We start from the raw sequence: 16,199 nt of genomic DNA on the forward strand, positions 1-16,199 counted from the left end.
TATATATATATATATATTTTTTTATATATAAAAAGGAAAACTGGCCTTACTTTTTTTTTTTATTTTACTTTATTATGTTACTCTTATTACCACTGAAAGGTGGATGGCAAACGTGAGACAAAAGAAAGGTTAATCGGAAAGGGTTTTTTTGTTCTTGTTATTTTCTATGTTTTATAATCAATGGGTGCAATAGGTTCCAAAGAATAGACAGTGTTGCAAACCGAACAAAATACAGAACAGTTTATTTTTCTTTTTCTTTACACTTCAGGGTTGAAGAGGGATCCACAGTGGTTTGCAAATTAAACCAAATTGAGAAAGCAAAAAAGATTGTATTTTTTGTTTTGTTGTGTTTTGTTTTTTGGAAAAAAAAAATCAGAGGTTTTACTAAACCTCTCATTTTTTTTTTTTTTTAAGAAGCCAGTTTGAATTTCTGTATTCTTTTGATAACAAAGTGAATAACCAAACAGGATTTCCTGTTCAATATCTGGCCCCTGTTCACTGAAAGCATAAATACCAAAATACTGACACTCAGAGTCTGCTATTTGTGCCACTGGGATCTCCCGCAACATAGTCACAGGGTCATATTTGTTAAATTTTTTTTTTTTTTAATACCAGTTACAAATGCTTTAGTCTTTGGAGTAAGATGTTGCATATTTTGCCTTTCATTTTCCCCTTCGACGATAACGCTTAGGCCCCTCACCAAACTCTCAGTAACCATGGTAACTGTATACAAACCCATGCTGGCGATGGTGGTGAATGGTAAGTGGTGAAGTCCATCTGCCGTTTCACGTATTTAGTGCTGATATATCTATATACATATATATACCACGTGAATTTTTTTGACTTGTTGTATTAAGTTTTCTTGATGCTCTATTTTTTTGGATATTGGTACGCCTGTAATTGAGTGTACGTTCTAAGCTAGCCTGGGAGGCACTGACTGGATTGAGTTATGACCGGTGCACATCTTACTCAGATTGTTAACTCCATATTGTGTTAAACAATGCACCCTCTCTTTTATCCTTTTGTTAGCTGTGACTTTAAAGCTTGAATGATTTTGTTAATTCTTGCGATGTAAAAGGCTCTTGTTCCAAGTGTTGAATGCTAGTTGTTGCTTTCCTGATGGTTCTTTCCTCTTAAAGTGTTGCACACGGCTAAGACTTGTTTGTCCCTTTTTTTTGACATTTATGTTCCCTTGTACCTTGTCTATTCTCTCTTCTCCACTGCATGCTCCTTCATATAAATTTTATTTTATGTTAAAAAAATATTGTTTCTGTGTTACCATGGAGTACACGCATGCTTTTAAATCTTCAATTATGCAGTATCTTTTAATTTGCTTTTACTGTCTCTTTATTAAACTCTTAATGATATGACATTGCTTTATTGAAATGATTTGTAAGTTAAATGGTTATGAAGTACATGTAATTTTAAAAATGTATGATTTTGTTATGCACCTACTGCCTTTTATAAATTAAAATGCATTTTAGTTTTCAGTTTTCTTTTTTTAATAAGTAATCACGGTCATAATGCATGCAACTAATTGAATTGGGAGCTGGCCCTAGAATATGTGCTTATTTGAGTTTTCTATGTACATAGGTAAATAATGCCACAGCACGTGTAATGACAAATAAAAAGACCGTCAATCCTTATACAAATGGTAAGTAGAGATTGGCCTTTTACAAGAAATTCTCTCTACCTCTAACTCTTCAAGTAACTTAACCAGAGATACTATTACAATAAGCTGTGTTTGATGGGCATTGACATTGTTTTTACTACTGACCTGCTGCTACAGTGAACCACCTACATCAATAAGATTATTTTCACAACAAAGGCAAATGGAGTGTTCAGGTTAAGTGTGTATGCCCGTTTTCCCTTCTTTCTAGAATAACTCTTGTTTGGGACTGAGATGCAGCAATTATTTGGAAATTAGTTTGATAAGTTAATTGGTTATTACAGTAAGTTGAGGGGAGAATTGGAGGTTTAGTTTGTTTGCTTTTCAACACCATCTCCTCGTTGATTACTAATCATTCCTAGAGGTGCAATTCCATTATTTATTCTGTCTTTGAGTCTTCTCCAGAAAGATGAGGCATTTGAAGTGGTTTGGAGGATACCTCATGTCTGAATTCCACAGGGTTATCAGAATGTGTGAGTGAGTTATTTGTTCCTCTCTGGGCTGCTCAGTGTTATTTTGGGCTAGTTGAGGATGTTGCTGTGTATTGCAGACCCCATCAGGACCATGCAATTTTTCTTCTTATCAATAAAATTTCTGAAAACTCCTAAAAGCATTCACATATGAGACATTAAAAATGTTTAAACATTTTGATTCTTTAATTCTTCTCAAAATAAGTATCTCTTAAGATACATGGGGGAGAAATCTGCCACTGTGTTAATCACATACTTCAATTGTACCAAAAATTAAAGCAGTGAAGTTGAAGTATAGACACATGGTAGAATATTATGCCCATTAAAATGAGCAGGATACAGACCATAAAGGGTCTCATAATTAAAAAATTGAAATAAATGTTTATAGCATAACTTTAGATAAATGATAACATGCCAAAATGCTAATTGTTGTGTTAAATTGTGAGACTGGCAAACATTTTTTCTTTGATTCAGGTTTATGAAAATAATATAACTTTATTACATCAAAAGGAGATATATGGAATTTTATACTTCTAAGGTTTTAATTGCACAAGGAGATAGACTTTTTAAAAGTAAAAAAAAAATTAAAAGAAACATTAAAGACAAGTCTAAAATATATTTTAAATAACTCCATTGCCACCATGGTTTCCTACCTCCCCATTACAGGAAGCCACTATTACAGATTGCTGTCTATAGTTTTATTTTGCGTATTCATCCCTATGCATGTAATAGGTGTTCATTTGTAGTATTCACAGTATTGTATACATTTTTATGTGAATAATATCATGATACACCTGATAATTGGGTTTTTATAAATCTATATAGAGTTCTTTCAATGTTAATATATACAGATTAGACTAATTCATTTCAGTGGTTACATAATATTACACAAAACAGATAAATGGGTTCAATCAGAACTAAATACTGATTGTTAGGTCATTGTTTTGTTTTATTGTGATTAACAATGTATTGTCACTTGCTAGTTTTGTTTTTCCTGTTTCTTTGCCAGTGACTACCAATTTGACAGTCAGTTTGCTCTTAATTTTAAAAGGGGCATCATTAAACAGGGATATACCATCTATATAATAGGGCTCTAAGTTGAAAGACCAGAAGAATTGCTTATTCTGCTGACCATTTTTCTCAGCTTTATCAACCAAGACATGCCCTTAAATGGTATAGACTATCTTCAACACCAGACTTTTAATGCCCAGTGCTGAACTGAAGCAAACCTCTGATTTATGTGTCATACAGCCTTTCTACTTGGGTAAAAGCAGTGACTCTGAAACTTGCTAGATTTAAAACATGGTGACATCAACCTGACGGTTGGGCATAGTCTTCCATTACAAAGTTGCACGGTTGCCCAGGCACACGCGAGCCTGTATATGACTAGCTGCTCGTGTGTGCTGAGTGAGAAACTGGAGCAAGAAAAGCCAACTATTATTCCAGAAGCCATGTGCATGTATATTTATTTTAAAAGAGTTATTGATCAATTTTATGCTCAGGGACTGAAAACTAGACCTGTAGGATTTTTTTAAACACAATTCAAAGCCCGTTTATAAATAACTAGCCTTTCTGGAATATGAGGTATGCATTATGTGAGGCATTTTAAGTGCACTAGACACAAATGAAGTCCTGTAAAGAGGACATGATTATCCTTAGAGATGCAACGTTGAGGCAAAAAAAAAAAAAAAATTTTTTTTTTTGAGACAGGGTCTCACTTTTTCACCCAGGCTGGAGGGCAGTGGCACCATCTTGGCTCACTGCAACCTCTGCCTCCCAGGCTCAAGCAATCCTCCCTGGTAGCTGGGACTACAGCTACATGCCACAATGCCCAGCTAGTTTTTTACTTTTTGTAGAGATCAAGTTTCACCACGGTGCCCAGGCTGGTCTCGAACTCCTGAGCTCAAGCAATCTGCCTGTCTTGGCCTCCAAAAATGCTAGGATTATAGGCATGAGCCACCACTTCTGGCCTAGCATTTTCTTTTTATTATGAAGTAACAAAATCTTGTGACCATGCCTGCATGTGTTTTTCAGGCATCACTTTCCCTTTGTCTTCTTGTAGAAATGCATTCAAGTGGCAACCAACTACAACAGCAAAAAAATTGTTGAATGTGCAACCTTGTGTTCCTGCCAGATGTTGCCTTGCACATCCCATGTCCCATTCCAGGTAGCCATGCACTCAGTTTCCAGGATTAAGTCATACAGGTCTCTCATCCGTGTACCTGCAAAAAGGGAACTCAGAATTGTTCCTGTCACACATACTGAGTATGGCACCTAAGGAGGTGATGGATAGACATAGTAGAATTTATTTAAAACACAACTCAGGAGGCTGAGGCAGGAGAATGGCGTAAACCTGGGAGGTGGAGCTTGCAGTAAGCTGAGATCCGGCCACTGCACTCCAGCCTGGGCGAGAGAGCGAGACTCCGTCTCAAAAAAAAAAAAAAAAAATATTTAAAACACAAATGTCAATTCTAATTATATAAAGACTGTGGCTTCTGTAGTGGAGATTATGGAGAACTTTGGTATTCAAAGAAAAGTAGTCCTAAGTTTCAACTCATGAGTATCGCCACTACAAATAAATTCCCTTAAGTGGCAATACAATATTACTGATAAAATATAGGGCCCTTTCAAACCCTTAATAGGCAGGAGGATAGAGTTATGGCAAAAGAGGGTAAGTCAGGACCAATAAAGTCACATTGTAATGAGAAAATTAAGCCATCGGTGAGGTTCACTCATTAGCTTCATATTTCATTCTCGCAAAGCATAGGAATTGTACTTCAGCAAAATTATAAATTACTAGAGCTATCAAAGTTTCAGGTCGTCTCCAGGTGATGAAACATAGTTATCAATGCCAGCATCACATTCATACATTACTTCAATCACATATCCAGAAAAAGTTTTAGCAGCTGCAAAGTTTCCAGTGATAAAAAAGACTGAATTCTAAATGTGATGGGATACCTGTCTGTTAGAGAGGTTTATAGTTAGTAACATAGAGGATGTGGATACTATTCTCAGGATATTTAAACAATGACATAAGGAAAAGCTGTAGAATGAGCTGTAGGTTTCTGGATGTTCTATTGAAAGGTTCCACAAAGAGGGGATTGGACTGTTTCTCCTAAGGACACCTACCCACGTGGAGGAGTTGGGGTTTGCTCTATTCTTTGGGGATCAGATGTTGGATCTGCATGACAAGATTGAGAGCTGAATTCACAAGGATTTCCTGGATACTGGGGAAGCATGGGTGCTAGACGTGGCTTTTTCATTTTCCTAGACATGTTAGGAAGGATGAAAATGGGGCAAACATATCCAAGACTCCAGAGAGAGGTAGACTTTGTTGCCAGTGTCAGTTCTGCCATTCACTGGCTGTTGAATTGTAGGCAAGTTGTTTAAACTCTCCATGTGCCAGCTCTCTAGTGGGAACTAAACAAATGATGGGAACTACATCATAGTTCTTTGTGATAATTATGAGAGATCAAGTACTCAACACAATGCTAGGCATGCAAAACGCCCTAAAAGATTTTTTTTTTTACTACTATTTAGAGCCCAGTAGTATTTGATTACACAGCCTCAATATTAAATCATATTATTCCTTTATTGTCATGGATAGTTGAATTCCCTGATAGATCCTAGATCCTAGTTTAAGAATCAATTCTTCAGATGCTAAAAGGGGCTGAACAGGTAAAATAGAGAGTCTTTGAAAAACTCAGTCTTTTGGGAGTGGCTATTGTTTCCTTACTGAAGTAAAGCAAAATACTTACCTACAAGGAAAAAATCAACAGCACTACCACCACAAAGTAACAATATAAAAGATCTCAAACATTTGATCTCTGCATCAGGCTCACGATGGGGAGCAGTGGCACATGTGACTAAGTAGGGAGTTCAATGCAGTAGCCCCTGGCCACCTCTAATAAGTCTGTCTATGAGGGATTCTCAGCTTAAAGTTATCATTTCTACCAATGTTTCAAGAGAAATAGAAATCCCGTATTTTAGACGGAATTTAAATGTTGGCAATAAATACACGCCATTAAAGAATACTGAGTGAACCCAAACAAAACACCTTTGTACCCAACGCACACCCCGCTTCTTTTTGTTTGGTGTTTGAGAGTTGCCTCCTGTATCGTGTCAGCTGCCGGGTCTCTGGCATCCTTAGTATATGTCTTTAGAAAGCATTGACAGGCAGTTTTTTGTAACTCCTGTAGTGTACATAAGGATGCTCTGTGGAATGCGTTTCTTTGATATGTAACCCAGTAAAGCGTTAGAGAAAGCCTGTGCTGATGTTTTTTGTGTGCACATTCAGACTTGGTCTTTTAACACCCAATGCAGTCACAGTTAACACTGGAGGTCTTAGCAAGCATATTTTAGAAATGCTGACATTTGACCTGTGACAAGCTAAATTTGGGGAGGGGAGTGCCAGTTTGGATGTAGCCCCTTGAGTCCCGGCCACAGAGGGGTCTAAACTGCTTGTGTGTCTGATACAGAGCCAGACCCCAAAACGTCTGGTTTCTGCTCCATTGCCTTGTTACAAGGCTGGAGGGGACCTGGGAGGCTGGGACCAGTGGGCCTTATCAGCTGTTCTCCTTTTGTTGTAAGCCTCATTGTTCAGTTTAATGTCCTTGATCAAAATCTCTGAATTTGCAACGCCTGGGGACATACACAAACTGCCTAAGAAATTAAAAATGGGATCATTTTGTTCATCTTCCTGACAGTGCAGGCTCTTATCTCTAGTAGGGTTATCCCAAGGGTCTCTTCCAGGTACGAGAAGGAGTCACAGGGAATGTGGGTCCATTTGCATGTGATCTGCATGCATTTACATAAGCCTACATGAGCTCTGTAAGTCTGAGTGGAGGTGAGATTCCAGACCAAATGGACATAACAGACATTTACAGAATACCTTATCCAACAGCTGCAGAGTACATCTTCTCATCAACACATGGAACATTCTCCAGGGTAAGCCACATGTCAGGCCACCAAACAAGTCTCAACAAATTTTTAAAAAATCTAAACTATATCAAGTATTTTCTTAGACCATAATAGAATAAAACTAGAAATCAATAGCAAGAGGAACTTTGGAAACTGTACAAATACTTGGAAATTCAACAGTGTGCTCCTGAATGTCCACTGGGTCAATGGAAACATGGCATGCCAAAGTCTATGGGATACAGCAAAAGCTGTGCTAATCAAAAAGTATATAGCAGTAAATGCCTACATCAAAAAATTAATTCAACTAAGCAATCGGGACAACAGTCATCCCTAACAGGATTCTTTAATATATAGCCCTATGTGAAGCAGGTCCTTGAAAATTGGAAGGAGACATAATCAGAGCCAAAAAAACAACAAAAAAAAAATTAGTCTATTAAGAAAAAACTCTATATTCCTTTAGTTTATTTACAGAAAAACCAAGTAAATACTTATGGAATGCTTACTTTGCCAAACAGTGTTTTAGGTGCTGGAGATTCATGTTGGACAGGAGTCTTGCCTGCTTGACTGTTAATTCTGATAGAGGGAGAATGGTTATAAAAGACAATTAAGAGCAAGCAAAGAAAGAAGTTAAATCCAGATAGCATTAACGGCAATGCAGAAAATAAAACTGGGAATGGAATCATGGAATCCAAGAGTAACTCTAAGAGGAGGTGGGAAAGTGACATTAACTGGCATGTTCTGAAAAGACTCCAGAGCCCTAAATAACATCAAGTCGACTTTGTGAAGAACTGGAAAGTTCTCCAAGCATAAGGAGAAGTGGATACAAAGAGACTTTGATATACGGCGATCTTGGGGGGTTTTATAAAGATGAAAATGGCCAGTATCATTGTAGCTGGGAGAGAAGGGGACAGGGAAACAAAGGGAAATGGTACCAAATAGTTTGGTTAATAGTCATTGTGTGCTTTTTGACTAAGGTAAGGTAAGACATGTGTGCTGATCTTAAGTTGGGAAGGAGCTATTGAATTCTGAGTAGCAGGATGACAAAGCTGATGTTGTTTTTAAAAATTGCTTTGGTCACCATGACCAGAATGGACGGGGGGAAGGAGGAGGAAGAGGAGACAGTGAGAATTAGGGCATTTCTGCTGTTGGATCTGTCCAAGCAGAGATGGGAATGCCTTGGTCTGCAGTGGTGGCAATGGAAGAGGAGGGAAGAACTTTTCAAGTTTTAACCAACAGGATTTTGTAATGGATTGCACATGGGGTATGAGGGTAAGAGAGGAATCAAGGAAGTATTGATGAATTTTATTTTGAGCAACCAAGTAGATGGAGATGCCATTTGCTGAAGGGAGAAGGACTTGCTGAGTAACAGGTTTCATGAGTAGACGGAGAAGAGGGAGACTAGAAGTTGGGTTTTCACATGCGTTGTAGAGTTCAGAAAGGACTTTGGTTTCCTACAGTGGTAGTGGGGTAGCCTTGTTCAGAAGGGATCAAGGATGGGAAGAAGGTTGACATCTGCATTCATGTTCCCGTGATGACCAGAGCATTTCATTTTGTGGCACACAGATTCCCAGTTGGTTTCTTGTAGAGGAGACTATCAATTACATTTCTCACAATTAATACTTGCAAACATGAGATAGCACAGATCTCCTGATAAGGGAGAATGAGAATATCATTTATTTTCTATTTTTTTTATGAAGAGATTGCAAACTCGTAACTTGCAGAAAGACAGGGAAACAAACAGCAGATTATAGATGGATAGACATATTATAGGTATGTTTATAGATAGAAAGGTCAGTAGATAGATGGATATGTAGGTAGGCAGATGAGATAAACATGATTTCTAGGCAGCCTCAAATGCCTCCGAGAGATCTGTAATTTTTTGTTTTATTTTTAGAAAAATGAGAGGCCACTGGCAAATTTATAATCTTTAAGAGCTACACCAAAATTCATTGATAAGTATACCTTCAGTGAAAAGGAAAAGCAAGTCTTATATGCAGAAGAAAGTATTTAAGGTAGTAAGGATATTCAAAAAACAAAACCTTAGATGAACAGTATGGAAAAGACACCATCTCCACTACCAATAAGAGGTAGGAAGCATCAGTAGGGTATGAGATGGGGAACAGTAGAAAGACGAAGAGTGATCACTTAATAATTATTCATAACCCCATATAGATTGAGTTCACAAATTCTAGGTTTCTGTGAAAAACTAGAAAGAACATTAAATGTCTGCAGCTTTATTTTCAACTAGTTTTTTGTACTTTTTTTTTTAGACTCCAAGTTGAAACGTAGACATTAATTTCCATATCCTCAGGAATTGGACTTTTTTTTAAAAAAAAAGGAAGCAGTGGAATTTCAGTTGGTCAAATTGAAGTCATTTCCATACTCATAAAACACATTCTGAAATGTCTGAACTAATATTTATTTTTACATCACTATAGAAATTCTTATAAGGCAAGATGTGATTAATACAAGAGAGGAGGGTGTCAGTATGGAATTTCAGAAACCGGTAGGGCAATAGGTCTCAGAATTTCATGTTTCTTTCTCTCGCTCTAAAAATGGGGCCTAGGAATTAAATATGCCTCCCAGGTAATCAAAGTGTTAACACTTTGAGAAACTATCCTAAGATCAACCCAGGGGCTGTAAGCCACCTAGCTTCTTCAAGTTGGAATTGAAAGTTCTTAGAAAACATTCTTATCAAGTTTTAGAAAGTTCGGGATTTCAACAGACATACTGGCCTGTTGAGTTAGTGAGCCTCTGTTTTCCTTAGTGGATATTAGGAACACCTCTGGTCTATTCTTAGGTGGGGCAGAAAATCACACCTCTCTCTTCTCTGCAAACCTCAGAGAGTTCTTACTGTCAAAAATATCTTCCTTCACTTTCAAACTTTTATCATTGCCTTTTCTCAGAAACATTTATTGAAGGATCTTTGCTATTTGAGCCTCTGCTCAAGGACTCAGAGCAAAGGAGTATACAGCTTACCCTCCTCTGTCTTTCAAGGTTTTTTTTTTTTTCTTTTTGAGATAGAGTCTCGCCCTGTCACCTAGGCTGGAGTGCAGTGGCACCATCTCAGCTCACTGCAACCTCTGCCTCCCGGGTTCAAGCGATTCTCATGCCTCAGCCTGATTAGTTGGTACTACTTTGTATTTTTAGTAGAGTCAAAGTTTCGCCATGTTGGCCAGGCTGGTCTCTGGAAACTCCTAGCACTCAAGTGATCTGCCTGCCTTGGCCTCTCCAAGTGGTAGGATTACAGGCATGAGCCACCGTGTCTGGCCTGGATGGAGTTTTCTTTTCTCTTTCTTTTGAGATGGAGTCTTGCACTGTCACCTGGGCTGGAGTGCAATGGCGTGATCTCAGGTTACTGCAACCTCTGCCTCCCAGGTTCAAGCCATTCTCCTGCCTCAGCCTCCCAAGTAGCTGGGATTACAGGTGCCCACCACCACGCCTGGCTAATTTTTTGTATTTTTAGTAGAGATGGGGTTTCACTATGTTGGCCAGGCTGGTCTCAAACTCCTGACCTCATGATCTTCCTGCCTCAGTCTCCCAAAGTGCTGGGATTACAGGCGTGAGCCACCGCACCCGGCTCCCGCATGGATGCTTTTATAAAGGCTTAACCAGCAGGAGCAGGAAACAATCACAAAACCCTAAAACGTGATCGTTCTCTGGAAATTGTTCCCTAGATAATGCCCAGCATATATGTAATGTGCTTTCCAATTTGTGAATATTCTTCTATGCTCTTTTTTGTGAGTAAAGATTTCTAAATGGCCAGGATTCATTTTACAAAAACCTCTCCATCCAGAACATTTGGATAATTACAGGATTCCATTAATCATATATACAGGTTATTTGAAAGTTACCTTAGATATCATGCATTGATTAAAATTTTTTTACGGCTCCTGAATGCATTAAAATGTATTCCACCATAAATCTCTAGGGGATAAAATATCATTTTCTTTGGTATTCACGAAGCACTTTGGAATTATCTAGTATCTTGAGGTTATAATTAGGAATGACAATTGTTAGAATATATTGCTGCCAAGAATTTTGTTTATGCAAGCTTTCTAATTTTTGTGAACTTAATGCAGAGAGGTGTGATGGATTATCTAGCAGTGATATATGAAGACAAAAAATTGAAATTATTAGAGTAGTTCTAAAAAATATTGATAGAGTAGAAAATTAATTACCATGTCATTTTCAAAGGATTCACTTGTGGCTGGTCAGTAGTTTCCATTCCATTAACTTGCACTGGCAGAAAATCAAAGAAGGGCATGAATCTATTTTCTTATGTATGATTTTTAAATATTTTTATGCTTGCCCAAACAACACCTCCTTTACATTTTAAAATACAAAATAAGATACTTTAACCCATTTGATTTGTGATTCATTTGCAATTGTATAAGATGTTGAATCAAATGTGATAATAACGTTTTTGTGTATTTGTTTTAAGGCTGGAAATTGAATCCAGTTGTGGGTGCGGTCTACAGTCCCGAATTCTATGCAGGTAAAGAGTTTCTCTTTGCATGAAGTCTTTTCGGTCTTTTCTAAATGTGCTTTGCCTGCCAAGAATGAATGGGTTTTGTAAAATAACCTGAAGCAAGTGAATTCCTATCCTAACAAGTTCTGAATGATTTCTTTGGGCAAAATCAAGAGTGCTATAAACAGTTGAAAAATTACAAGGGAATCGTGTAAGTTTCGTGGATGGGGGGGTCAGCGTGGAGCCAGTGCTCCTTAGGACGATTCACATTGATTTTGCCCTAAAAGAGCATTGTGACTTTGTTTCATAGTGTATTGAACAAATGGAGAGCTGCTCGCACCCAGTGTATTTCAATGTGCCTGAATGTGTGTTGTAGCCATACATTTTTATTTGGGGTTGGCATTTTCTTTTTCCTGGCAAAGCAGAGAGCTGAGTTGGCTTCATTATTCCAATAATGCAGGAGTGATTTGGAATTGCCAAGGGAAGGCCTATTTCGATAACTGAAAAAAAAATAAGTTGTCTGTCTTCGTTCATTCATCAATTTCCCTTAGCAATTCCTTTTCTCTCTACTTTGCCTTCCAGTATATGTCTCTCTCCTCACCTCTTCCCTGCCTAAGCACCAATTCCATTCTCTCAGAAATTTTGGGAGAGCATAACCCAGAAGCAGTAGCGACTGAGATGTCATATCTTGATGTCCTAGGCTTGGCCCCGTCACTACTGCCTGTATGTCTCCTTACTCCTGAACAAGGCTGTATTGAATACTTAGTACCTTAGAAGTAGATTTGCCACATGGATATTTAAAAGAAGTCTTTGATGTGGTTTTTGCTTTTTAATAAGGAGAAATAAATAAGCTATTGATCTAGAGCCACACCCTTAGTAACCTCTTGACGGTAAGTCATACCCCTTGCTTTGTTTCTTCCTGGGCTGCCTAACTTTTGTCATTTTCCTGATACTAAACACTGACCCTTGTAGATGACAAGGGAACATAGAAAACTTAGCTACTCTGGCACAACAACCAGTCTGACATAATTTAAGTTAAAAAATGTGGTAAATTTGGAAAGGCTCAACAGGATAACTGATTCCTGGATTTTGCATAGGCGATGTTTGGAGTTGTTCATGTGTGAGTTTTACCAGGAGCCTGGATTAAGTCCAGAGATTCTAACGCTGCAAAATAGCTGTGTTCAGTCTTATGGGGGAACAGACTTAGCCGTCAGGCTTTCCATGATCGTATTGTGAACCCCACCCTCCTGAGAAGACACCTATGCTGAGTGAGGAACATGGAAACAATGCCTACACAGCTCAGGTTCAAATTCTGCTTCCCCTACTCACTAGCAGTGTGACCCTGGGCAAGTTACTTTACCTCTCTGTGCCTCAGTTTCCTCATCTGTTAGATGGAGATGATAGTAACAAACTGATTGGTGTTTATTAGAATTAAATGTGTTAATATATGAAGAGTGGTGTGTAGCCAGCCCCTGTAAACGTTTAGTAAAGAAAAATGAGTATGTTAATCGCTTTGCCAGGAAGGAAAAGTTAGCCGCATATTCCGCTAAATTCTAAGTATACTATGAGACGAAGAGATTGTTTTCTTCATTGATGAGAGTATCAGTCCTTTAGTTCTCAGCATGTTCATTTAGGGGTTGTTAATTTCTGGCATCAGGGGCATGGTAGTTTATTCAGGGAACACACAGAACATGGCATGTATTGCTGGAATACATCTTTGTGCAAAGCTGCAAGGAAATCAAATCCCCCAAATGGTAGAAACAGCTTCTATGTCTCTGCAACAGGCACTGCCCATGAGTGGAGTCAGACAACAGCTTCTATGTCTCTGCAGCAGGCACTGCCCATGAGTGGAGTAGTTACACTAAAGAATTATCAGTTCTGTCTATATGCGCATATCCAAGTGCATATTTTCAGTCTAAAATAGTCGAGTGGAGAACAAGTAAGCCTTCTTGTGGGGAGGAAGGGTATGGATGTGTGCGTTGTGGTGAAGAGGAAGAAATGCGTTTTTACATTTTTCTGATCCTGTGCAATGGAGTTGTCAGTTACCCTTGGGTGTAGTAAGGAAGAAAATACCAACTATCTCCATTACTTGTGCTTTCAAAGCCACAAACATATCTGTGGGTATTTAGGAGGACATTAAGATGACAGAAACGGTTCGGACTGATTTATACATATGAGAATAAATTAATCCACATGACTTCTAGAACATTAGAGCAGCTATTCGGATTAGCTCAGGGCTCAGCCTCAGAAGTTAGATCATTAGGTTAGAGGAAGACAAAATGTTATAATGTAAGTTAATATTTACTGGATACTTTTTATGGGCCAGGCACTGTTCTAAGCACTGTACATAAGTTTAATGTGTTTTATCCTCATGGCAATTTTCTAAATGAGGAAATCAAAATACAAAAAGTTGGTATTACTGCTCTGAGATTTCATAGCAGGTCAGGAGGAAGCCAGATTTTGAAATCAGGCTTTGATCATCTCAGAACTCATGTTCTTTACAACCAGTTGATACTGGTGAGTTGTGTTTCTTTCTTGGAGACGGTTTTGCTTTGTTGCCCAGGTTGGCACGATCTCACCATCTCGGCTCGCTGCAATCTCCGCCTTCTGCGTTCAAGCAATTCTCCTGCCTCAGCCTCCCGAGTAGCTGGGATTACAGGTGCCTGCTACCTAATGCCCAGCTAATTTTTGTATTTTTTTTTTTTTTTTTTTTTTTTTTGTAGAGACAGGGTTTTGCCGTGTTGGCTAGGCTGCTCATGAACTTCTGACCTCAAGTGATGCACCCAGCCTGTTCATTTTTTTTTTTTTTAATATTAAAGGTCATGATTCCATTGACTGTCTCCTATGATCATGCTACTGCTCTGTGTGCAAACCAATGGAATGAAAGAAGTAACATAATCATTCTGTATTATTCCAGCTGCCACCACCACCACCATATTCACAAGTGTTACCTGAGAAATCTGAGTATCTGTGTTTCATGCTGCCAGTATCTAGATTATCTGGAAAATCCACACGCTTTCCTTTTCAACTGTACATTTGTATGTAGATAGACAGAGTTCATGATATTCAGAAATGTGGAGACATGTTGCTGTAATTTTAACATTGCAGAGCAATTCCTTTGAAATATTTGAAAAGCTGCAAACACTGAAAGTCTGGCTAGCTTAAATCTGAAGTTTCAGGCACCTGCATCTATGGAATGGACCTCTGCAAAGTGGTAGATGCAGAGTGCATTCATTTCCATATCCAGGTGTAATTATTACTGTCATGCATCTACATATCCATGACTAAGAATTTATGGGACATTTTAAATTTCCCTAGCTATAAAAATAGCCTGAATTTATCTTGCAATTCTGAGTGTGCCTCAAAGCTGAAATGAAGACCTTGTCATTGATTTGCTTTGTATTTTTAGTAGTCTAGCTCTGTATCTGCTTAAGATAGAAAGCCAGACTTATTAGTCATTTCTCTATATAAGGCTGTGTGTTAATGACATATTTTATAATATCCCCATAGTATAATTATTTGATTTTCTGAAGCTTATGCAGAATTAACAACCCAGCCTCCAGTTGTCTCAGAATGGGGCATGAAAAGTTCACATATTTTGTAAATTAAAATCAATATTTTCAATCTCTCCTAAAGGTAATTTTCCTAATTTAGTAGACTTGTCCCTACCATTTACTTTCTCCTTTAATTATAAAATGGCAAGTTATTGGCCAGGCGTGGTGGCTCACGCCTGTAATTCCAGCACTTTGAGAGGCCGAGGAGAGTGGTCTTAGGAGTTAGAGACCAGCCTGGCCAACATGGCGAAACCCCGTTTCTACTAAAAATACAAAAGAACTAGCTGGGCATGGTGGCGTGTACCTGTAATATCAGCTACTTTGGAGGCTGAGGCAGAAGAATCACTTGAACCTGGGAGGCAGAGGTTGCAGTGAGCCAAGATTGTACCACTGTACTCCAGCCTGGGTGACAAGAGCAAAACTTCATCTCAAAAAAAAAAAAAAGGCAAAGTGTATTGAATTTTTTTTTTTTTTTTTTTTTTTTTTGAGGGGCGGAGTCCTCGGCTCTTCGCCGCGGGACTGGAGTGCAGTGGCCGGATCCTCTGCTCCACGCCAAGCTCCGGCCTCCGCGGGTTCACCCACCATTTCTCCATGCCTCCAGCCTGCCGAGTAGCTGGGACTACAGGCTCCCCGCCACCTCACCCGGCTAGTTTTGTATTTTTAGTAGAGACGGGGTTTCACCGTGTTAGCCAGGATGGTGTCGATCTCCTGACCTCGTGATCCGCCCGTCTCAGCCTCCCAAAGTGCTGGGATTACAGACTTGAGCCACCGCGCCCGGCAAGTTACTGATTTTTGTATGTAACGTTTTGACTCCCTGAGTACGTTTTTATTGCAAACTCAGGGTGAGGGCAGAAAGAGCCATTGCACTTCTTAATGAGGACCTTTAATTACTATTTGCATTGATAAATTTTAACATTCCTTCTCCCTCACACATGGATTGCAAAGGAAGCACTGAGAAATTTCTAATATATTTTGGATGGTTTTTCTTTTCTTAATTCTCATCAAGTCATACTTATAAAAACCCTTCTCAATGCTTATGCCGTGCCAGTCTTCAGACAGATACACATACATAAGCACATATCATGACATATATTAATATATACCTTCTCCCAGGA

At 38.6% G+C, this 16,199-nt stretch overlaps 1 protein-coding gene across 16 annotated transcripts in view; it reads left to right on the forward strand.

Annotated features, from left to right (window-relative positions):
- RBFOX1 (RNA binding fox-1 homolog 1) overlaps positions 1-16,199 on the forward strand; it is a 205,320-nt gene that overhangs the window by 78,655 nt on the left and 110,466 nt on the right. For all 16 annotated transcript variants that reach the window (XM_017874415.1, XM_017874423.1, XM_017874422.1 and 13 more), the window contains 2 exons: positions 1,594-1,654; positions 11,504-11,557. In XM_017874415.1, the coding sequence (XP_017729904.1) occupies positions 1,594-1,654; positions 11,504-11,557 (115 nt within the window). The remainder of the gene's footprint in view (positions 1-1,593; positions 1,655-11,503; positions 11,558-16,199) is intronic.

This window comes from Rhinopithecus bieti, unplaced genomic scaffold (assembly GCF_001698545.2).
Source record: "Rhinopithecus bieti isolate Rb0 unplaced genomic scaffold, ASM169854v2 scaffold_8226, whole genome shotgun sequence".
Taxonomy (NCBI): Eukaryota; Metazoa; Chordata; class Mammalia; order Primates; family Cercopithecidae; genus Rhinopithecus; species Rhinopithecus bieti.